The sequence below is a fragment of the Pinus tabuliformis genome, chromosome 2_1 (assembly GCF_031772625.1).
Source record: "Pinus tabuliformis cultivar Carrire ecotype Pingquan chromosome 2_1, CPIR1, whole genome shotgun sequence".
NCBI classification, from domain to species: domain Eukaryota; kingdom Viridiplantae; phylum Streptophyta; class Pinopsida; order Pinales; family Pinaceae; genus Pinus; species Pinus tabuliformis.
The window spans coordinates 629,021,069-629,045,065 of record NC_142299.1 but is presented as its reverse complement, the minus strand read 5'-3'; the positions used below and the strand labels follow the sequence as shown (position 1 = coordinate 629,045,065).

Genomic DNA, 23,997 nt, shown 5'->3' with positions numbered 1-23,997 from the left:
CACACAATTGTCAACCATAGACATATAATTGTCAACCATACTTAAAACATAGTTTGTGATGTTTATACATGGTGAACATGGACACATATAGTCAACTATGGTTAGCCATAGTGAAACAATGGGTTCATTATCCTTTTAGTTTATAATACTAATCCCTTAGGTTTATTAATCTCTTGAATTTATAATATTATTAGTCCCTTGTGTTTACTAATATGTTAGGTTTAATATTCTCATGTTGGAATGGTACAAAAATTTATCCAATGTCATAGTCTCACAAACATCGTCGCAATAAGTCAAGCATAGTGACATGCATCATTACAATAAGACAAGCATTCTCATAATCATTGTCACAATTATATAAAATTGTAATTTATTCAATTTTTCATTGCGATGTTGAACAAATTAGGGTTTATTATTCTCATTTATAATATTGCATTTAGGATTTATAATCTTAAGGTTTATAATATTATTCTTAGGGTTTTTAATCCATTGAATTTATAATATTTATCCTAGGATTTATAATCCCTTGGGTTTATAATGTAAATCATAGGGTTTTATATTATTCTCATGGCTTCATTATCCCTTGGGTTTATAATATTAATTTCTTGGGTTTATTAATCCCTCAGGTTTACAATATAAATAATCCCTTAGGTTTAATAATCAATAATCCTTTAGGTTTAATATTGTGATGTTGGAATGGTATGGAAATATATCCAATGTCATAGTGTGATAAGCATTGTCACAATGTGACAATCATTGTTAGCAATTTATTCAATGTCGCATTGCAACATTGAATAAATTATGGTTTAATATTCTCATTTATTATATTGGATTAAGGGATTAGGGTTTATTATAGTTTTAGGGTCTTTAATATTAAGGTTTATAATGGTATGGTTTATAATATTATTTTTAGGGTTTCTAATCCCTTGGGTTTATAATATTAATCCTAGGGTTTATAATCCCTTAGATTCATAATATAAATCTTATGGTTTAATAGTATTCCCATGGTTTCGTTATCCTTTAGGTTCATAATATTAATCTATTGGGTTTAAAGTTTGTAACATTAATGTTTATTATCGTAAGGTTTATAATATTAGTCCTAGGGTTTTTAATCCCTTGGGTTTATAATATAAATCCTTGGTTTAATATTATTCCCATGGGTTCATTATCCTTTGGGTTTATAATATCAATCCTCTGTGTTTATCAATCCCCTCATAATATAATATTATTAGTCTCATGGGTTTATTAATCTATTAGGTTTATAATACCAATAATATCTTAGGTTTAAGAATTTATAATCCCTTGGGTTTAATATTGTGACATTGGAATGGTGCAAAAATCTATCGAGCATCACAATGTGACAAGCTTCATCACAATGTGACAAACATGGTAGGAATCATTGTCACAATGACACACTACATTGCAAGTTATTCAATGTCGCATTGTGATGTTGAATACATTAGGGTTTAATATTCTAGTTTATAATGTTGGATTTAGGGTTTATAATCTAAAAGTTTACAATCATAAAGTTTATAATAATAATCATAGGGTTTTTAATTCCTCGGATTTATAATATTGATCCTGAGGTTTATAATCCCTTGGATTTATAGCAAAAATCCTAAGGTTTAATATTATTCACATCGTTTCATTATCCCTTGGATTTATAATATTAATCCCCTGGGAATATTAATTCATTTTGTTCATAATATTATTAGTCCCTTGGGTTTATTAATCCCATTGGTTTTAAAATATCAATAATCCCTCAGATTTAATAATCAATAATCCCTTAGGTTTAATATTGTGATGTTGGAATGGTACAGAAATCTATCCAACATCACAGTGGGACAAGCATCATCGCAATGTGACAAACAATGTGAAAATCATTGTCAACAATTTATTCATTGGGTTTATATCATTAACACTTATCAATGTTTTTCAACCATATTTACTAATGTGGTTGTGTTTATAATATTAAAAATCCCTAGGATTTATTAATCCCTTGGGGTTTATATACCTTGGGTTTATAATATTTATCCCTTGTGTTTATAATCATTTTGGTTTTTAGTATTAAACCTTTTGGTTTATTATTCCCTTAGGTTTATAATATCAATCCCTTGGGTTTATTAATCTAAGGGTTGTTATTCCTAAGGTGTAATGTTATTCATATGATTTATAATATTAATCCTTGGGTCTAATATAAATCCCCTTGGTTTATAATCATGGTCATCCATGGTCGAACGTCACACTGTGACAAAACTTTTCTGAATATGAAAATCAAACATGGTCCAATGTCACATTGTGGCAAAGATTATCTCCATATGAAAATCATTCATAGTCAACCATGGTGAAACGTCACATCGTGACAAATATTGTCTCAATATGCAAATCAACCATCGTCAACCATGGTCCAATGTCACATTCTCACAAAGATTGTCTCAATGCGAAATATTATTCATAGGGTTTATAATATTACATTGTGAAAGAGTTTGTCTCAATATGAAAGTCAAATATTGTTAACCATGGTCAACCATGGTTCAATGTCACATTGTGAGAAAGATTGTTTCAATATGAAAATCAACCATGGTCAACCATGATAATTCTAGGGTTTGCAATATTTATCTTAGGTTTTATATACCTTGGGTTTATAATATTAATCCGTTGGGTGTAATATTATTCCCTTTGGTTTATAATCCCTTGGTTTTTTTGTATTAATCCCTTGGCTTTATTATTATCATGGGTTTATAATATCAATCCCTTGGGTTTATTAATCTATAGGGTCATATTCCTAGGGTGTAATATTATTCATAAGGTTTATTAACGCTTATCGATGCTTTTAGACTAAATTTAGTAATGTGGTTGGGTTTATAGTATTAACAATCCCTAGGGTTTATTAATCCCTTTGGTTCTATATACCTTGGATTTGTAAGATTTATCCCTTGAGTTTAATATTATTCCCTTAGGTTTATATACATTAAGTTTATAATATTTGTCCCTTGGGTTTAATATTATTCCCTTGGGGTTTATTATTCCTTTGGGTTTATAATATCAATCCCTCTGGTTTATTATTCCCTTATGTTTAAATATCAATCAAGCTCAACCATTGTCAATCATAGCCAACCATGGTCAACCATGGTTGAATGTCACATTGTGACAAGGAATGTCTCACCATGAAAATAAACCATTTTATTTTAGTGTTTCTAATATCTATATTAGGGTTTACCAACATTGGGTTTACAATATTAGTCTCTTGGGTTTAATATTATTCCCTTAGGTTCATAATCCCTTATGGTTTTAGTATTAATCCCTTGGGTTTATTATTAGGTTGGGTTTATAATATAAATCAAGATCAGCTTTATGAATCTCTTGTGTTTGTAATATCGATCCTTTATGCTTCTTGATCCCTTAGGATTTTAATATTTATCCCTTGGGTTCACTAATTCATTCGGTTTTTTATATTTAATGGTTGGGTTTATTAGTTCCTTGGGTTTATAATATTAATAATCGATTTAGTTTATTAATCCCTTGAGTTTAAAAGATTAATTCTTAGGGTTTATTAATTCAACCATGTTTATTTTTGTATTTTTAATATTTATCTTAGGCTTTTTATACATTGGGTTTATAATATTAGTTCATTTTGTTTAATATTATTCCCTTAGGTTCATAATCCCTTGGGGTTTTAGTATTAATCCCTTGGATTTATTATTCCTTTCTCTTTATAATCTCAATCACTTGGGTTTATTATTCCCTAGTCAACCATGGTTTATTATGATGTCAACCATGTCCAACATGGAATTGTGATAAGGATTGTCTCAATATGAAAATCAATTATGGTCAATCATGTTTATTTTAGTGTTTATAATATTTATCTTAGGGTTTATATACATTGGGTTTATAATATAGTCCCTTTGGTTTAATATTATTCCCTTGGGTTCACAATCCCTTGCGGTTTTAGTATTAATCCCTTAGGTTTATGATTCCTTTGGGTTTCTCATATCAATCCCTTGGGTTTATTATTCCCTTAGGTTTACAATATCAATCATGGTCAACCATTATCAATCATAGCCAATGATGGTCAACCATGGCTGAATGTCACATTGTGACAAGGATTGTTTCACCATGAAGAAAAACCATGTCTATTTTAATGTTTGTAATATTTATATTTCAGTTTACCAATGTTGTGTTTGTAATATTAGTCCCTTGGGTTTAATATTATTCCCTTGGGTTCATAATCCCTTGGGGTTTCAATATTAATCCTTTGGGTTTATTATTCCTTTAGGTTTATGATATCAATCCCTTGGGTTTATTATTCCTTAAGGTTTATAATATCAATCATGGTCAACCATTGTCAATCATAGCCAACCATGGTTGAATGTCCCATTATCACAAGGATTGTCTCATAATGAAAAGAAACCATGTTTATTTTAGTGGTTGTAGTATTTATATTTGGGTTTACCAATGTTGGGTTTATAATATTAGGCCCTTGAGTTTAATATTATTCCCTTGGGTTCATAATCCCTTGGGGTTTTAGTATTAATCCCTTGGGTTTATTATTCCTTTGGGTTTATAATATCAATCCCTTGGGTTTATTATTCCCTTAGGTTTATAATATCAATGATGGTCAACCATTGTCAATCATAGCCAACCATGGTCAACCATGGTTGAATGTCGCATTGTGACAAGGATTGTCTCACCATGAAAATAAACCATGTTTATTTTAGTGTTTGTAATATTTATATTTTGGTTTACCAATGTTGGGTTTTTAATATTAGTCCCTTGGGTTCATAATCCCTTGGGTTTTAGTACTAATCCCTTGGGTTTATGTTTCCCTTGGGTTCATAATATCAATCCCTTGGATTTATTATTAACTTGGGTTTATAATATCAATCATGGTCAACCATAACCAACCATGGTCAATTGTGGTCAATCATGGTCCGATCTCACATTATGGAAAAAATTGTCTCCACTTAGGGTTTATATACCTTGGGTTTATAATATTAGACCCTTGGGTTTAATATTATTCCCTTAGGTTCAGAATCCCTTGGGGTTTTAGTATTAATTTGTTGGGTTTATTATTCCTTTGGGTTTCTGATATCAATCCCTTGAGTTTATTATTCGCTTAGGTTTATAATATCAATCATGGTCAACCATTGTCAATCATAGCCAGCCATCATCAACCATGGTTGAATATCACATTGTGACAAGGATTATCTCACAATGAAAATAAACCATGTTTATTTTAGTCTTTCTAATATTTATATTTGGGTTAACAAATGTTGGATTTATAATATTAGTCCCTTGGGGTTTAATATTATTCCCTTGGGTTCATAATCCCTTGGGTTTATTATTCCTTTGGTTTTATAATATCAATCACCTAGGTTTATTATTCCCTTAGGTTTGTAATATAAATCATGGTCAACCATTGTCAATCATAGCCAACCATGGTCAACCATGTTTGAATGTCACATTGTGACAAGGATTGTCTCGCCATGAAAATAAACCATGTTTATTTTAGTGTTTGTAATATTGATATTTGGGTTTACCAATGTTGCGCTTACAATATTAGTCCCTTGGGTTGAATATTATTCCCTTGGGTTCAAAATCCCTTGCTGTTTTAGTATTAATATGTTTGTTTTATTATTCCTTTGGGTTTATAATAGCAATCCCTTAGGTTTATAATATCAATGATGGTCAACCATTGTCATCATATCTAATAGTGGTCAACCATGGTTCAATGTCATATTGTGACAAAGATTGTCTCACCATGAAAATAAACCATGCTTATTTTAGTGTTTGTAATATTTATATTTGGGTTTACCAATCTTGGGTTTTTAATATTAGTCCCTTGGGTTTAATATTATTCCCTTGGTTTCATAATATCTCAATTTTATTATTAACTTGGGTTTATAATATCAATTATTATCAACCATAACCATCCATGGTCAATTGTGGTCAATCATGGTCTCATATCACATTACAAAACAAATTGTCTCCACTTAGGGTTTATATACCATGGGTTTATAATATTAGCCCCTTGGGTTTAATATTATTCCCTTAGATTCATAACCTGTTGATTCCCTTAGGTTTATAATATCAATCATGGTTAACCATTGTCAATCATAGCCAACCATGGTCAACCATGTTTGAATGTCGCATTGTGACATGGATTGTCTCACCATGAAAATAAACCATGTTTATTTTAGTGTTTGTAATATTTATATTTGGGTTTACCAATGTTGTGTTTATAATATTAGTCCCTTGGGTTTAATATTATTCCCTTGGGTTCATAATCCCTTGGGGTTTTAATATTAATCCCTTGGTTTTATTATTCGTTTGGGTTTATAATATCAATCCCTTGGGTTTATTATTCCCTTAGGTTTATAATATAAATGGTGGTCAACCATTGTCAATCATATCCAACCATGGTCAACCATGGTTCAGTGTCGCATTGTGACAAATATTGTCTCACCATGAAAATAAATAATGTTTATTTTAGTGTTTATAATATTTATATTTGTGTTTATCAATGATGGGTTTTTAATATTAGTCCCTTGTGTTTAATATTATTCCCTTGGGTTCATAATCTCTTGGGTTTATTATTAACTTGGGTTTATAATATCAATCATGGTCAATTATAACCAACCATGGTCAATTATGGTCAATCATGGTCTGATCTCACATTATGAAACAAATTGTCTACACTTAGGGTTTATATACCTTGGGTTTATAATATTAGCCCCTTGGGTTTAATATTATTCCCTTATGTTCATAACCCCTTGGGGTTTTAGTATTAATCCATTGGGTTTATAATATCAATCGCTTGGGTTTGTTATTCCGTGGTCAACCATGGTCAACCATGCTGGACATGGAATTGTGATAAGGATTGTCTCAATATGAAAATCAATGATAGTCAATCATGTTTATTTTAGTGTTTATAATATTTATCTTAGGGTTTATATACCTTGGGTTTAATATTACTCCCTTGTTTAATATTATTCCTTTGGTTTCATAATCCCCTCGGGGTTTAGTATTAATATGTTGTGTTTATTATTCCTTTGGGTTTATAATATCAATCCCTTCGGTTTATTATTCCCTTAGTTTATAATATCAATCATGGTCAACCATTGTCAATCATAGCCAACCATGGTGAGCCATAGTTGAATGTCACATTGTGACAAGGATTATCTCAGCATGAAAATAAACCTTATGTTTATTTTAGTGTTTCTAATATTTATATTAGGGTTTACCAATGTTAGGTTTATAATATTAGTCTCTTGGGTTTAATATTATTGCCTTGGGTTCATAATCCCTTGGGTTTATTATTAACTTGAGTTTATAATATCAATCATAGTCAGCTTTATTAATTGCATTTATAATATCGATCCCTTACGCTTCTTAATCCCTTGGCTTTTAAATATTTATCCCATGGGTTCACTAATTCATCGGGCTTATAATATTAAATAGTTGGGTTTACTAGTTCCTTGGGTTTATAATACTAATAATTCCTTTGGTTTATTATTCTGTTGATTTTAAAATATTAATTCTTAGGCTTTATTAATTCAACCATGTTTATTTTAGTATTTTTAATATTTATCTTAGGGTTTGTATACCTTGGGTTTATAATATTAGTCCTTTTTGTTTAATATTATTCCATCGGGTTCATAATCCCTTGGGGTTTTAGTATTAATCCCTTGGGTAATAATAATATAATATTATTATTATAATAATAATACAATATAATGGTTAAAATAATAATAATAATAATTATTATTATTATTATTATTATTATTATTATTATTAATTGAATTAAGGCTTCTGTGATCCATATAAAAATTTTGAGACATGTAATCACATCAAAATTCATTTGTCGACACATTTCAAACCAACAAGTGTGGTTCATCGTCACGATAAGATAATATATTATTATTATAATATTATTTTTTTTTGTGTAAATTTGACTACTGCTATTATATTATACAAAAATTGTTACAAAAGAGTACATCTGCCATGCTAAAATGGCTGCCACTGAACATTTGAGCGCGCTATGACTGAACATAAACCTGAAAACTGTGGAACTAAGGAGCTGTCCACTGACTCTATAACCGGACACATGACAAACTAGTTACACGCAGATAACAAACTAGTTACACGCAGATTGCTTTCTGTCCCTGCCAAAACGACACGGAACTTCCCAACGATCCAAAGACAAGACACGTAACAGACATTGAGCTATGTTACCCGCTCCCATTACAGACTCAGAGCTACCATTCATACCCGTCCCAAGACACTTGACCGACATTACATACGATGATAAGTATCGTGCAAAAACCATGAAGCCGCCATTCTGGAACTGAAAGCGCAGCCAAGCAGAGGACTTACTCATCCATGGAGGTGGACGGTTGTTCCTCCACCACTCGGCAGGCGTAGGGATCAGAGGCGCTCGAATCCGTGTGGGGAGGTTCATTGCGTGCAGGCTCGCTTGTTCCAGCCGTTGCTCCCGCAGCCGCACCCGAGGCCTCCGCAGCCGGGGGTAGAAGGTCCTGATTTGCCAGAGAAAGGCAATCCTGTTGAAGTTGAGTGTCCTTTGATTCATTGAGATGACCTGAGAAGGGTGAGCTATTCAGATTAACTCCTTGGTTGGCCAGGCGATCTGCTACCTTGTTGGCGGATCTCTTAACATGTTGGAAGATAATGCTATTGGGGCTCCTGAGCCTGTCCTCCAGTGCTTCAAGTCTGCTGAGCAATCTCCAACTGGAAGCTACTTTGGCAGCAGGTGATCCTGCCTGAATTCGAATGGCTGCGTTGATGAGGATCAATGAGTCGCCTTCAGCTACCAGCGGATAGTATCCTTGTTGATCGGCTATACATATGCCTTTCCATAGGCCTTCCAGTTCTGCAACATTGTTGGTGTCATTGCCTATGGAGCCAAAGATAATGTGCTGAATGATACCTTGATCGTTTCGAATGACACTTCCGTATCCAGCTGGTCCTGGATTTCCTTTTGCTGCACCGTCGAAATTAAGTTTGAAGACTGATGATACTGGGGGTGTCCAATGAACAGGGGAGCCAATCTTGGGAGGGGATGAAGAGGGGGCAGAAGGTGGGCAAGCAATGTGGAGATCCCATAATTTCCAGACCTGTAGCTCTTGTGGAGAAGAGGGCCAGTCTGTTTCTTGCCATGTTCTTATCGCCAGAGTTTCTTGGATACTTTGTTTGAATAGTAGCCAAAGGATGTCAGGAGGGCGCTTTTTATTGTTGAATACTCTGTTATTCTGTTCCTTCCATAGGGACCAATAGAGGAATCCTGGGATGAGAGCCCACAAAGAGTTTAACAGCGGACTTTTATACGGCGATTTGTGCCAGGTTCTCAGCAGGTTTGCGATATCTCCCTGACGGTGTACTCTTCATTGATTGCATCGTTCTATTTGATTCCAGAGATGGGCTGCGAGGGGGCATGTCTCCATGAGGTGCAGTATGGTTTCCGACTGGAGAGCGCAATTTGGAAATATTGATGGCCCAATGAATCCTCTTCTCTGCAAGTTGTCCCAAGTAAGGATGCGTTTTTTGCTCAACAACCATAGGAAGGTTGAAACTTTGGGCCAAAGTTTGGGCTGCCATATATTATTCCATAGCGGATCTCTGCTATTTTGACTTGGAGCATATCGCAGTATATAAGCCTCTTTCGTGGTGAAGGTTCCCTTTGTTGTGTTCCCCCATCTCAGCTTATCCTGCTTATTTGACTGCTTGATTTTCCTATGGTTTAATTCTTCCTCAATATCTGCGTGGGTCTCTTCTTGCCATCCCGGTTGCCATGAGCAAGCTGGCTTCCATTGTTGGTAATCGTTGTTTGCCTGTTGTTGCCAGAATTGGGAGATGTGAACCAAACTGTGGCTTTGCATGTAAGTCTGCCAAAGTGGTTTGTGGAAAATCGTGGCAAGCTTTGGAAGTTGTTGCCACGAATCTTCCCAGAAACGTGCTGAGTTACCGGAATGAACTTCCCAGAAACTGTACTCCTGTATGAATGCACTGTGTAGCTTAGCCGCATTCCAAATCATGGAGCCAGAGATGCTTGGACTTATTCTGATGAGATCCTCCCATTGACTGCCATGTGCATACTTGGCTTGCCAGAGTTTTGCCCATGGAATTAGAGGTTTGACCAGCCAGTTCCACCAAACTTTTTTCGCCCATGGTATGATTACTTTGCATTGGATCCCGCAGGCCTAATCCTCCTTTTGATTTAAGTTAGCATACTTCTGACCATTTAACAAGGGCCCATTTCCTGTTGAGACCTGTGGATCCCCATAGAAAGTTCCGCTGAAGATTTCGAATGGCTTTGAGTACCCACTTGGGAGCAGCTAATATGGAAAAGAGGTAAAGAGGCATAGCCTAGAGCACGGACTTGATCATTACAAGTCGACTGGCTGTGTTTAGCGATCGGTATGTCCAGGATGAGAGTCTGGCTTCCAGCTTGTCCAGGAGTGTGCGCCAGGATGCATGCTTGAGAGCAGAGACCATAAGAGGAGCACCCAAGTATTTGGACGGGAGCACTACAATGGTGAAGCCAAGGATGCGCGCTATATTCCTTTGAATGGAGACAGGGGTATTGAAAAAGAAGAGCTGAGATTTAGAAGCATTGATGGAGGTCCCTGAGGCTTCAGAGAACAGCTCGAGCAAGGCTTTGAAGGATTTAGCTTCAGAAGAAGAAGGATGGCCAAAGAGCATGGTATCGTCGACAAACTGTTGATGAGATAAGGGGGAGAGGCCATGAAGCGTTATGCCTCTGATTGCTTGAGAGGAGATAGCATGGTGTATAAGGCGGCTGAGCCCTTCCGCCATCAGAACGAAAATGAAAGGCGAGAGGGGGTCCCCTTGCCGGATGCCTCGTGAGGAGCAGAAAGGCAAAGATGGGGAGCCATTGAGAAGAACCGAGAAACAGGGAGATGAGATAAGGCTCATGATCCATCTAGTCCATGTTGCATTAAAGCCAAAGGCTAGCAGCATCTTCTGAATATACTCCCAACTAAGCTTGTCAAAGGCTTTAGATAGATCAAGCTTCATAATCATACCAGGTTTCTTTAGGATTTTTAGGGAGTGGAGCACCTCATTAGAAAGGATGATGCCATCCATGATTTGGCGACCTTCGACATAACCCGTTTGTTCCGGAAGGACAAGAAGCGACAGGAGGGTTTGAGCCGATTGGCCACTACCTTGGAGATGAGTTTATAAATAACATTACAGAGGGCTATGGGCCTGAATTTGTCAGGCGTATTGGCTTCTTCCCCCTTGGGAACCAGAGCAATGAACGTGGAGTTGAGAGAGGGGAGGAGCCAATGCATGGAGCGAGATTCTTCCACTAGTTCCCAGACCTCTGCGTGTATTAGTTCCCAGAAATCATGAAAAAAAATTGCAGTAAAGCCATCAGGTCCAGGAGCCTTACCATCTTTTAACTGCGCCATTGCTTCCTCTACCTCTTGCTTTGTGACTGGTTGCAGCAAATTTTTGTTGTGTTCTTCTGTGATGAGCTTGGGGATGTGCCTAGTGACCTCTTGTATTGCTGCTGTTCTGCTTCTGGTTTGTTCCTTGAGTGCTTCCTGAAAGTAATCCCTTAGCTCTTTTTCCATATCTTCATGCGTTTCTAATTTCTCCCCTTGGTTATTGTTGATGAAGGTAATGTTATTGTGCATTCGCCGTTGAATGGTAGATCGATGAAAGAATTTTGTATTTTTCTCACCTTCTTTTAACCATTTTATTCTGGATTTTTGGCGCCAGAGGATTTCCTCTTGAGATCTCTAAGCTTCTAACGCTGTCCATGTGGCTTGCTCCTTGTCTGCCAATTCCTCTGTTCTGCCTTCTAGGATGATTGTTTGCTGTATTGTGCTCATTTCCTGTTCCAGTTTTTGCCTGGATTCGGTGATGTTCCCGAATTGAGTTTTATTCCACACCTTCAATACTTGCTTGAGATGTCGGAGTTTCTATTGAAATATGAACATCTTTGCGCCTTCTGGAGGAGAGAATGATTTCCATGCCTCTTGGACCACCTCTTTGAATTTGGGATGACTGGCCCAAAAGGCTTCATATTTAAATGGTCGATTGCTGTGTTTACCAGGTCTCGTCCATTGCAGCATGATTGGCCAATGGTCCGATCCCCGCTGAGGTAGGATGGAAGCGTTAAAGTCTCCGCCCAGGTGGATATCGTTGTCTGAGATGAGAAAGCGGTCAAGTCGCGAGGCAATATTGTGTACTCCCCTGCGCTTGTTCGTCCATGTGAAGGTGCCATTGGAAGTTTGTGTGTCTATAAGCTGATTACTTCGAATGAAGTCTTTGAAACCGGCGCTGTCATCTTCTAGCTTCATGCGCCCGCCTTTTTTTTCTCCCAGATGAGTGATAAGATTGAAGTCGCCTCCACTTATCCACAATGGGAATTGTCTGGTTGAGTTTAGATCTGTTAATGCTTCCAGCACATCTAGCTTGTGGTGCATATCTTGCGGGAAGTATGTATTGGTGAGGAGTCCATGAATGTTCGTTCCAATAAGATGAAAATTAGCTTGAATGAAATGGTGGGTTGCATGAAAGTCTTGCAGCTTCAGGATCTGCGGATTCCATGCAATGGAGAGCCCGCCCGACGCCCCTACTGCGTCCACGGAAACTGATCTACTTCCGCTCCAGGCTTTGCGAAGGATCTTTTCAAGCGCTGTACTAATACTTTTTGTTTCTTGAAGGAATACCACTGCTGGTTTTTCCAACTGTATCATATTCTTCAACATTCTGTGTTTCGAAGGACTGTTGAGCCCACGCATGTTCCAGGAGATAAGCTTCATGGGGAACTTTGGGGGTGGGGCTTGTAAAACGTGGTCAACTTCGGAAATCTCCCAGATTCCATAAGTATTTCTCCTAGAATGATGGTTCTTTGCAAATCGGTTTTGCGTCCCCTTTTCTTGGTTTCTTTTTGGATTTTCTTGCCGTCCCATGGACTGCCTGCTTGTACTCCAAGACATTTGTTGTGCTGAGCTTTGGCAAGGACTCCTGCAAGTCTGTCTATTTCCCATGGGGGGATTGAATTATATTCTTTTTGCTTGCAGGCCTCTTCAAGTTTAAGTATATCCAGACCATCTATACTTACCATTTCTTGATCTTCCTCCATAATAATGGGGATGTTCTGAGGGTCTTCTGTAGCCTCCTCATGCAAACTGAGGGCTAGTGCGGCATCAAGATCCATGGATGAGGGGTGTATATCAGCTTCTATGGTTGGCATTTTGGCATTCGATTCAAGAGGAGCATTGGCCATTATAGAGGAGGAAGGATCCGAGGGGTTTTTTAGATCCTTGGATGATGATGGCTGCAGAGGCGAGGTAGGGGATACATTTGGCTGAGAGACTGAGGGATCTTGAGGAGCGAGGGCTTGAAATCTGTTTTGGGAGGCTAGCTTTTTGGGGCTTGAGGGAGTAGCAGCCTGTTTTTTAGTATGTCTGCGTCGAGAAGGCACTTTAATGAAACCCTCAGAGTCTTTGCTGGGTTCATTAACAGAAGATTTGAGCTGGGAGGTCAGAGGGCAGTCTCGGAACAGATGACCATGTTCATGACATTTACGACAGCGGAATGGAATATGTTCATAATCAAGAGGTTGAGTCCATTCATAGTCATCGTGAAAAAGACTTACCAAGTCTGCAAGGGTCTTCTTGAGATGCATTTGGACGCAGAGCCTGGCATATGAGGTGAATCTTTTGTTCTTGGTTTCCTCAGCAACTTTTATAAAGGTGCCAATGCGATCGCCGATGTCCTTCAGTGTTTCTTATCTCCAGTACTCCGTGGGGAGACCATACATGTGAATCCACACTGGAGCGTGACTTAGATCTTCTGTGTCTGGATTGAACCTCGGTTTCCAATCTCGCAGGAAGAAACCTGCGGAGTTGAAGAAGTAAGGGCCTCCTTCAAATACTCTTATTTTGTCCTCCAGGCAGGTGAATATTGCAGTGAAGAAGCCTTTAGGGCCTAGTAGCAGCGATACATGCCCTTTGGGTTTCCATTTGGAGGCGATCCATCCATATAAAGCTTTTTCTGTTGGCCAGAACCTGAGAAATTTTCCAATGAGTGCATGATCTTGCATGTATTGGATTTCGCCATTGATTCTATGGCTGGGAAGCTCAACTTTGATTCGTTCTGTTGCCTTGGGTATGCAAGTGGCCGATGTTGCCTTTCGCTGTGACGCTCTTGGAGTATTTGTCTCTTCCCCTTCCGTGTCTGGGTGTTGTACTGAAATGTCAGGCTGCTCGGAACTTTGGCCTTGTTCTGGAAATGAACCAGGTGGAGGCGAGGAGAACACGGGTGCGCCACCATTCCGTTGATGTTCATTTGAAGGAGGGGGGGCTTGAGATCCCGCCCCTCCCTTCCGAGAGGACATGACGCGATGTCCTATATATTCCAGAACCGTTACTGCAAGCTATTCTGAGTATGATGACGTTCTGAGAAGGTCTGATGGCACAGGGGCGCAGGACTGCGCATTGGCAGTAGGGTGCAGAGCTCAGAGCTCAGAAGCTAGGGTATCGGCATCATTATTATAATATTATTATCCATTATTGTTATTATTAATTAATATTACTAATATTATTAATTTAATAATCATAAATATATAATAATATTGTTGTTGTTATTTATATAGTTATTAATAATCATAAATAATTTGTCTTTAAAAAAATACACATTATAATTATATTATTATAATGATAATATAATATTATTATGATTAATATTAATATATTATTTGTAATATAGTATTATTATTAAAATAATATAATAATAAATATAGTATATAATAATAATAATAATAATAATAATATATTATTATTATTATCATAATTATTATTAATATAATAAATATATAAGAATATGGTTGTTATTATTTATATAGTTATTAATAATCATAAATAGTTGGTGTTTAAAAAAATATACATAATAATTATTAATGTGGTTGATATAAGCCTATCTGTGTATATCAATCACATTGTTAAATGTGGTTGTGCTAGTTTTTATTAAGGTAGGACCTATCTCTTTTTATATCTTTTTACATTACAATTTACCATTTTTATAAATTTTTCTAATATAAAATGACTGTTTTTAAATTTTATTCATATAAGAATTATAGTCTTTATATTTTTCTTTATAAGAATTTCCAATTTGCAAATACAAATTTTTCCAATGTAAATTTTTTTCCTTTTTAATTATTTTTTCATATAGACAAAAACTTTATAAAAACTATTTTATTTTTTAATAACTTTGCTTTTCCTTCCATTATTTCCACGAGTGTTGCCTAAATCCAAAGTATCCTTCCCAACACCTTTCATTATTTCCACCAACTCTGCTTAAGTCCAAACTTGTATGCTTCTAAACCAAAAAACCACCATTTGTGGCATAATTCATTGCTTCCGAAATTAAGTTGATTCTTCCTGTAATGTTATGTCATGTGTTGAGATGGTTAAGTCCAAACTTGTATAAGTGGTTAGGTCCAAACTTGTATCTTCGAAACAAAAAAAACCACGTTTGTGACATAATTCAGTGCTTCCAAAATTAAATTAAGTTGATTCTTCCTCCAATGTATGTCATGGATTGAGACACTAAACACGGTGGAAAATGAATATGGAAGGGGACAACTCACTTGATAAGAAATTGACATACTAGTAACACAATATCTGTTGTAGTTTTGAGAATAAATTAAAGCGTATTTGAGGGTTCAAGAACCATAATTAAGAACAAGACTTCATAACCGTAGGCCCTAAAAAAAAGGAGTGCGTTATATAATATAATGGTCTTCAACGCATTCCCACCGCTTGCCTAATGACTTACATGCAAGGTTGCTTGTGTGTGCTTGATATATAATATATCACAGTGTGATCAACACACGTTTTGATCACACGTTTTATCACATTCTTTAGTGAATTCTTCATCATATTGTTGGTAAGGATGTAAATGACATGCCTTTGAAACCACCTGTGCACAGAATCTATACGGTGTGGCATTTGGTGCACCACGTATGCATGCACATTTCTTTGTGGGGGCTTTTCAAGTACACATTTCCAACGTTTGGTATCCATTACAATACAACAATGATCATAAGATATCAAGTACTGGAATACTCTGTCAATTACATATTTCCAATGTTTGGTATCCATTACAATACAACAATGATCATAAGATATCAAGTACTAGAATACTCTGTCGTGGTGTGTCACCAAACCTGTCACGCCCCCAGGCCTACGGTAGTCTTCCAACCGTGCCTGGCGAGGTGCGGCACCACCGTACACTTTCTTTTTAACAATACTTGTGCACATGGACTACGCCTTTCCACATTAACATACTTAGTTTGTGTTTCGCAACCAAGTAAAATGCATTAGCCTTTATACTTAATGAAGCCCACACTCATTCATTATCCAATATGCAATTAATCCGAGAACAATAACAATTGCACACAAGTATAAAGGGAGGGGCAACTCCCGAACAAGTCTGCCCGATAATAATATATTATGACAATTCTTCAATAATACATCATACAAGTGTGCTTGGCAGAATCCAAGCCAACACTTAGAATATTTTACAATATAGGCATAGACAGCCTTTACAACATTTGTGCACTCTTGCACGGTAGAAAGATGTCCACCCGGACCACCCACAACACTACCTCAAGCCCGGCACAAATCTGCAACCAAACCGCACCTTGAACGCCCTCTAATCGACCTCCGGTAAAATCTGTGCCTTTCACAAGAGAAGCGCATGAGATATGCGCACTTCTCTTTCTGCGCACTTGTTTACCCCTGTCCTAATGCGTATAGGAAGTGCGAGCTTGTTCCTTGTTCGAATGAGCTCAAAGCTCTTATTATACATGCTCCATCGTAGGTTTATGGGAGGGTGTCCAGCCTTAAGGCCGACCCCATAACCCATCACCAAACGCCCATGAACGCATATCAACATGTCGGCTTTACTCCATATGCAAGTCTCCAAGCGTGGGTATAAACTCCTTCGCTCTATTTCATTTTCGCTCTAAGTGTGTGCGTACTCATGAGTATTGTCGCACTCTTTTGTCGCACTTTTAATGTCGCACAAGTGTCGGAGGTCCGTCGTATGCCCGCCCGTCGTCGCACCCGCGTATGCCCGCTTGTCGTGCACGGAGCGCCCGCTCGTCGTGCAACCGTTCGCCCGTCGCACCAAAGGAGCGCTCGCCCACCGCGCGCCCGTCCGCTCGTCGTGTACGCCTGCCCGAGTCGCGAAGGCCTTACATCCTCCTCCACCTGAAATCATTGTCATCCTCGACAACATACCATCCCGGTAGCTCTCCACCAAGATTATCATCAACCATGATGTAGACTCCTCCATATAAGGCAAACATCTCTGCAACATATATAAAGCTCCATCTCCATCATGTAACGCCTAAGTGACCAACTGTCACCAAGACAACCATATCAATGTATGTCATAGATGTCCATGATCATCGACCACCTGCCACAATCTCCCATGCTGCTCTCCACCATGGAAGGTCAATCCTTCCAACTCAAGCTACATGTCTACCGCAACAATGTGTCAACTCCACCATGTCATCATCTCCATGTGCAAAACTGCCCATGTTATGTCAACAAGTGCTAACACACCTCAACCATGTGTCAACAACTCATCTCAACAATGTGTCATATATCGGAAGTCATCTCAATCCATGATGATCAGTCATCATGTGTCGTCCCCATGTGAACTGTTGCCATGATACTCCAACACAATGCCAACATATCTCTATACACTACGCGTCCCCATGTCTGAACTAGTTGGGTAGCTAGTCCAACCATCCGCTCAAACCATGAGAGTGAACATCCTCATGCCACCATCAGTTGTTCCTCAAAGCATCCCGTCACATCCTGAACTCGATCAAGAATCCATCCATATAAGTAAACCATGCTCAGATCCATGAAGTAGTTCTCATCTCATCTGCAACATGTCATCCATGATGTTTGGTGTCAATGTGCTGCGAAGTGAGCCACATCTACTCCAACATCATCCATATGTGTGCCTCTTCCATATGAAGAGACTATCTCATCAACTCCAACTCTCGGCATGCCACATCCAAGTCCATGAAGCCACCTCCATCATATCTGCAATGTGTCATCCCTCAAGTCTGCCATAGAAACAAGTATCTACTTGTCTCATCTATCCATGTGCTGTCCACGATCATAGATCAATCAGCTCCCATGTCAAAAGGTAGTTGAGTCTCGGCTCAACTCATGCCCCAAGTGTAGCCACTAAGGTATCATCATCATCATCATCGTTGTAACTCCATCACTCCAAAGTGTCTCATATCGATCCTCCACATCAAGTCACTCTTCCAAGCCATGCCCATACATGTACTTTGGAAGTACGCATCCCATACTGCATCAAAGTCTCCTGACCTCAGCTCCTCAATGCATCAAATCCTCTAAGTCCACCATGTATGAAGTCCCTAAAAGTCACAACAATCTCATGCCATCATGAGCTCCATAAACCATCCCCAATCAACATCCCAGCAAGCATACAAGTCTTGGCCCAAAGGTCTCTGCAAAATGCCTCAGCTCTCCATGTAGTAGGAATGCTTCATAGTCTGCTCATAACTCCATCCAAGTCCATGGTCTTGTTGCACAAGAGTGTACAACCTCTCCATCGACTCATACATAATAAGTCTCCATGTCACATCAGCACATCCTTCTGCACAACATTGCTGTCTTGGCACTCCTCCTTGGATGTCCATGACACCTCTACAAGTGCTCTCACATAATGTCCCTGCATAAGACTGCCATGCTCCATGTTTCCAACTTGATGTCCATGACTAAGTTGCCCATGTAGTCCAACCAAGTAGACCCATCACAACCATCGGCCATCCTCATCCAAGTTTACAATCTTCGGCCTAGTGAACTCGGTCACCCAACCATATCATCATCAATCATCATGAGTCACTTCCATCATAGCTCCTCCACCAAAGGTACCACCAAGACTATCTCTTGGTCTCGGCCATGAGAAGTCCACCCAAGAGTGTGCCCTTCAATCTTGTCCATGAGTCATGACTGCATGCACTTAACTAATAAATTTGAGTCATAATCATATGTAGATAGGCTTAAGGGTGTGGTTGGAGCCTCATAACCACATGCATGTAGCCTTATGGGTGTAGTTCGAGGATAAGCCTAGTGAAAAGGAGTTTAAGCTCAGGGATGGATCACCTGGTGTTGTGTGCAGGCTCCTGAGTGGTCTGTAGACATTGTGGGATGTTAGTTTGTTGTCAATTTTTAGGCCCCACTTCCATAATTGGAACATGGAGTTCAGGTCATATCATAGTGACACTCATCTCATGTTTACCATGGAGATAGTTTCAAAGTGGGTAATGTGGGAGGAGATGTTACAAACAGGGCAGGGAATTGAATAGGGGAATTAACACCTAGGAGTACCTTAACAACCCACCCAATCACAATTTCTCTTTTTTATAAATCAAGATAAAGAAAAATGTTATTTTAATGTATTGATTTCAATGATATTTTATTTTGTTAATTTTATTATAAAATATATTTAGAAAAATTAAATAGTTATAATAATTTTATTGGATATAATTATTTAAATTGTTGGATAACTATTGTAAGACGAAGATAATAACTTCTACTGAACAAGAGATATTTTTTTTTCTCTCAACTATAATTGACCATTAAACTAAAATTTTGGAAAGTGAACACTTTCAGGTACATAAAAAAAATCAAAAACCTTTATGTTCCATAGAATTCATAGTTTGAAAGAGAGGATCAAATAATCCTAGGAATTACTCCATATTTCCTTTCAACAAGCAAGTTGTTTTTTTCAAGGGACATTGGCATGTGCCACAAACAAATTATTATCTAATATGTTTTAAACAAAAAATATCATGAGTGAAGGATAAGTATAGGGAAAAAGTGTCTTGTCCATTAATAACTATTTCATGTGTTAAAATGGTTATTTTCATCGTGATGGCATATGTTTCTTGATTATTAGACCAAAGAATATGAAATGATTTTGAATAGGATAACTAAGCCTACTCTTGATCAGATGGCATAGTTTATTATCTCATGGAAGATACTTAGAAACAATATTTGAATGAGGAAATGGGAGCCTCCCAACACAAATAAGGACATTATATGTTTTCTCTTTGCTAAGGAAAGTCCCCGTAGGAGAGCACATGCTTCTACTATATTATTAGACAACAAGTGTAGAGCCCAAGCATGGTCAAATTCTTTGTTTCTTGAGGAAACAATCACACCCTAGTCTCTTGTAACCCTTGGATTATTTTTAGAAGTTCCCTTAAAACAAAGGATATATGAATATTGTGTGTTAATCCAGTTTGAAAATTAATGTCTTGATAACAAAAATTTCCACAACTTCTAAGAGGGAATATTGAAGGGAGATGAAGGAAGGGAAATGTGAAGAACACTTCCTTCACACTATCTAGACTCCTGCGATCCAATGAATTAGAATAAAGGTGTCATTGAGACTTATGAGACTAAAATTCATTAAGAAAGGATAAGGGATTGATATCTACACTTTTGGTAGAGAATTTATAATCTTGATAGATACTTTTATTTTTACCTACCCAAAATTTCTAGAAAAACCATTTAGGTAAAACAACCCAAAGATTCTTGGAGAAAAGTTTACCTTGCACTAATCCTAAATAATTAATATCCAAAGAGGTGAAATTCTCACTTATGATGGATATCCAAATCAATCAATCCTCCAAAGGATGCAAATCATTTTTCCATATTGAATGAATGAAAGGACATTCCAAGAACAAATGAGAGATAGACTCTTCCTTAGAAGAAAAAATAGGGTACTAAGAAAGACCAACTATTCCCTTATTTTTTAGATTTTCAACACTTAATATGTTTTGATGCAATAAAGCCCAACAAAACATATTAATTTTAGGGGGATTGTTTGGATTCCAAATATTTCCCCACATGTAATATTTTGGAGGGATTACTTGTGCTTAAAGTAGTTGTAGATATCCTTGTTTGTATAACTTATCATTATATTTTCATTTATAACAACATATTCTTGTATAAAACTATCAATCTAAAAACCTGCACATACCTAGTTTTCTTGGTTGATGTTAATCCTCGGATGACATCACTCCATGGTTCCACCCAAGTCTTTCATTCCCTCTACCAAACCAACCAATTCTTACTAGCCCATCTAGGATCAACCTCTTCGACTCCCAAACACATAAAACTTTAAGATTGAAGTCTTCTAGCCTTTGTGTCGAAAACTCCAAGAATAGATCCCAAGTCTCGTAGGTCTATAGTTGAACCCTAAGCCCTAAGGATAGTCCCTTAATTTTTCATTAAGTGACATAGTTTCTTCCCTAGGATTCTCAATTTCTTGTACCAGAAGGAAACCTCTAATTTGGAAATTAGTTTTGTTTATAAATAAAATGATTCTTCCCGTTAAAGAAACAGTCTCTCGAGTCAGCCACCTTTAATTGAAAGAGCTCTTTAATTTTCTGTGATTTGGTTGCCTGTCCTTATATATATATATATATATATATATATATATATATATATATATATATATATATATATATATATATATATATATAATGAGTTAGAGTGGTGGATATTTCAAGAGCCCTTATGTCTTGTCCACAATTATTCACTAACGACTATTAATCTTGTTTAATTATGATAATAATTTATTATTTTTCAATTATAATAATAGTTTATTGTTTAATTATTTGTTATTAATGAATATTAGATTAATATATTTTATTATATTTTATTGGACAACTAGGGAAGCAATTAATGCTTTTAATAAGTATTTCATTTATCCTACACTTAGACATCTTGTATAATCAACTAATAAGTATACTAGTGCAATGCATTTGATGCATGTGTAAGTATATATCAAACACATGCCTCATATGCATGCTAATAATCATGTTCCATTAGTAATTCAAAATGGGTCTTTACATACAGCGATCCTTTAGAAAAATTTGTCCCAAAGTTAGGGTTTATATAGTATATTAGTAATCATCTTAGCGATTAATATAGTTATGTAAGGATTTTGTTCCTTGATTGTATTCTTGTTTATCATGTGAAGACACTTAAAAATTGTATTATGAACATTTAATAGTTACAACATGAATAATCATACTCTTCCGAATTAGAGTTCCCAAGTTATTTTAGAATCATCCTATCCATCCTAATCTCCTTCACCCCCTTCATATCCATAGTCTACTAGGATATTCCATGGCATTAGCTATACTTACCTGACTATCCATAAAACCCCAAGAGTGGGAGTGTCAAACACATCAACCCAACTTCCTTACTAGGAATATAGTAATCATCATCACACATCTACGGGAGCATGAATCACATATTCCTCCCACGACTCTAATTTTTCAAGGATAAATGGTTGGAAACACCTCCAACCCTCCTAGTAGGACCAAGGTTAACACCTTAACATGGAATCTCATTGGGCCTCAACTATTATTAGAGTTTTTATTTTATCAGATAGTCAGTTTGAATAATGAAACAATATGCAACATTACTACTTGTCAACACATCATAGCATATTCCTTGATATATATATAACTAAAATATATTCAAATAACATTTCCCCAGCATTCATATTTCATTTTCATTTGCAATATTTATTTTTAAGTTCATATAACATACTTGGCTAGGTCTAGCTAATATACTTGCAATTACCTTTCACATCAAATAGTCAAGTGTAGCTACTATAATTGTACCCTTGTTATCAATAATAAGAAATATACTATATTTAACATAATCACACATGCTCATAAGAAAAAAATAATATGTATAAACATCATTCGTAACACAATTCACATGGGAATACATGTACTAACAATATGTGCATATTTAATTAAACATTCATGACAAAACATAATCATTTGAAATAACATGCTGATGTGTAACTCTTCATAGTTATAGATAAGTTAAAATTTATAATCTTATGAATCTGGCTAATAAAAGTAAATATATACAAAATGAAGTTTTGTGTTTCAAAAAATCAAAGCAAGTTGGGATAGTTCTGATATATGGTCTATATGTCTTCCCAGGTAGCAAATCTAAGACTATACTTATCCCACGGGACCTTAACTTGGTCCACCAAGAAACACTTGAGTTGTTGAACCTTATGATTTAGTATAGATAATTTTTTGACCATAATAGTTCCCTAGTGTGATACTTGTGGTTCCTTCCATTGAAGGTTATGAGATTACTCAACTATGTAGTGTCTTAGTACATACACATGAAAAACATTATGAATTTTATGGAAGTGGGGTGGTAGTGCAAGATCATAGGTGACAAGTCCAATCTTTTCCAAAGTTTTAAATGATACAATAAACTATGGTGAAAACTTTGTTCCCTTTTCAAATATGTTGGTGCTTTTGTTTGGTCTGATATGGATAAAAAATTATATCCTACTTCATAATTCCTATCTATCATGTGAGCATCAACATAGTTTTTATGTCTATATTGTTATTCTTTTAACCATTGCATAATTTGTTTTACCTGCTCTTCCATCTATTGAATTAATTTTATCTCCATAATCACTTGGTCCTCTAACTTGTCCAATCCTAATCGTATCCTGCAAGGTCTTCCATATAATGCTTCATATGGTGGCATTCTAAAAGAACTATGGTAATTGTTATTGTAAGAAAATTGAAATAAACGAAAGTACTTATCCTAACGTATTTTTTTGTCCATAACATACATTCTCAACATATCTTCCATTACTTGGTTCACTCTTTTTGTTTGTCCTTCAGTCTCAGGGTGATAATATGTACTTAAAATTAGTTGGGTTCCTAAAGCAGGTTGCATACAAGTCCAAAACCTTGAAGTGAATCATGAATCCTTATCCGATATGATCTTCTTATGTAATACATGAAATATAATAATTTCATTTATGAATATTTGAGCCACATCAATGACTTCATAAGTATATTTTATGGGGATAAAGTGA

General features: G+C 36.5%; 2 protein-coding genes across 2 annotated transcripts; both read right to left on the bottom strand.

The window, feature by feature from the left end:
- Positions 1–10,383: 10,383 nt before the first annotated feature.
- Positions 10,384–10,833, bottom strand: LOC149202115 (uncharacterized). The gene has a single exon (XM_089401490.1). It carries the CDS (start codon positions 10,831–10,833, stop codon positions 10,384–10,386), a length of 450 nt encoding a protein of 149 aa, XP_089257616.1.
- A 1,136-nt stretch (positions 10,834–11,969) lies between these two features.
- Positions 11,970–12,794, bottom strand: LOC149202114 (uncharacterized). Its single transcript, XM_089401489.1, has one exon. It carries the CDS (start codon positions 12,792–12,794, stop codon positions 11,970–11,972), a length of 825 nt encoding a protein of 274 aa, XP_089257615.1.
- Between the last annotated feature and the right edge of the window lie 11,203 nt (positions 12,795–23,997).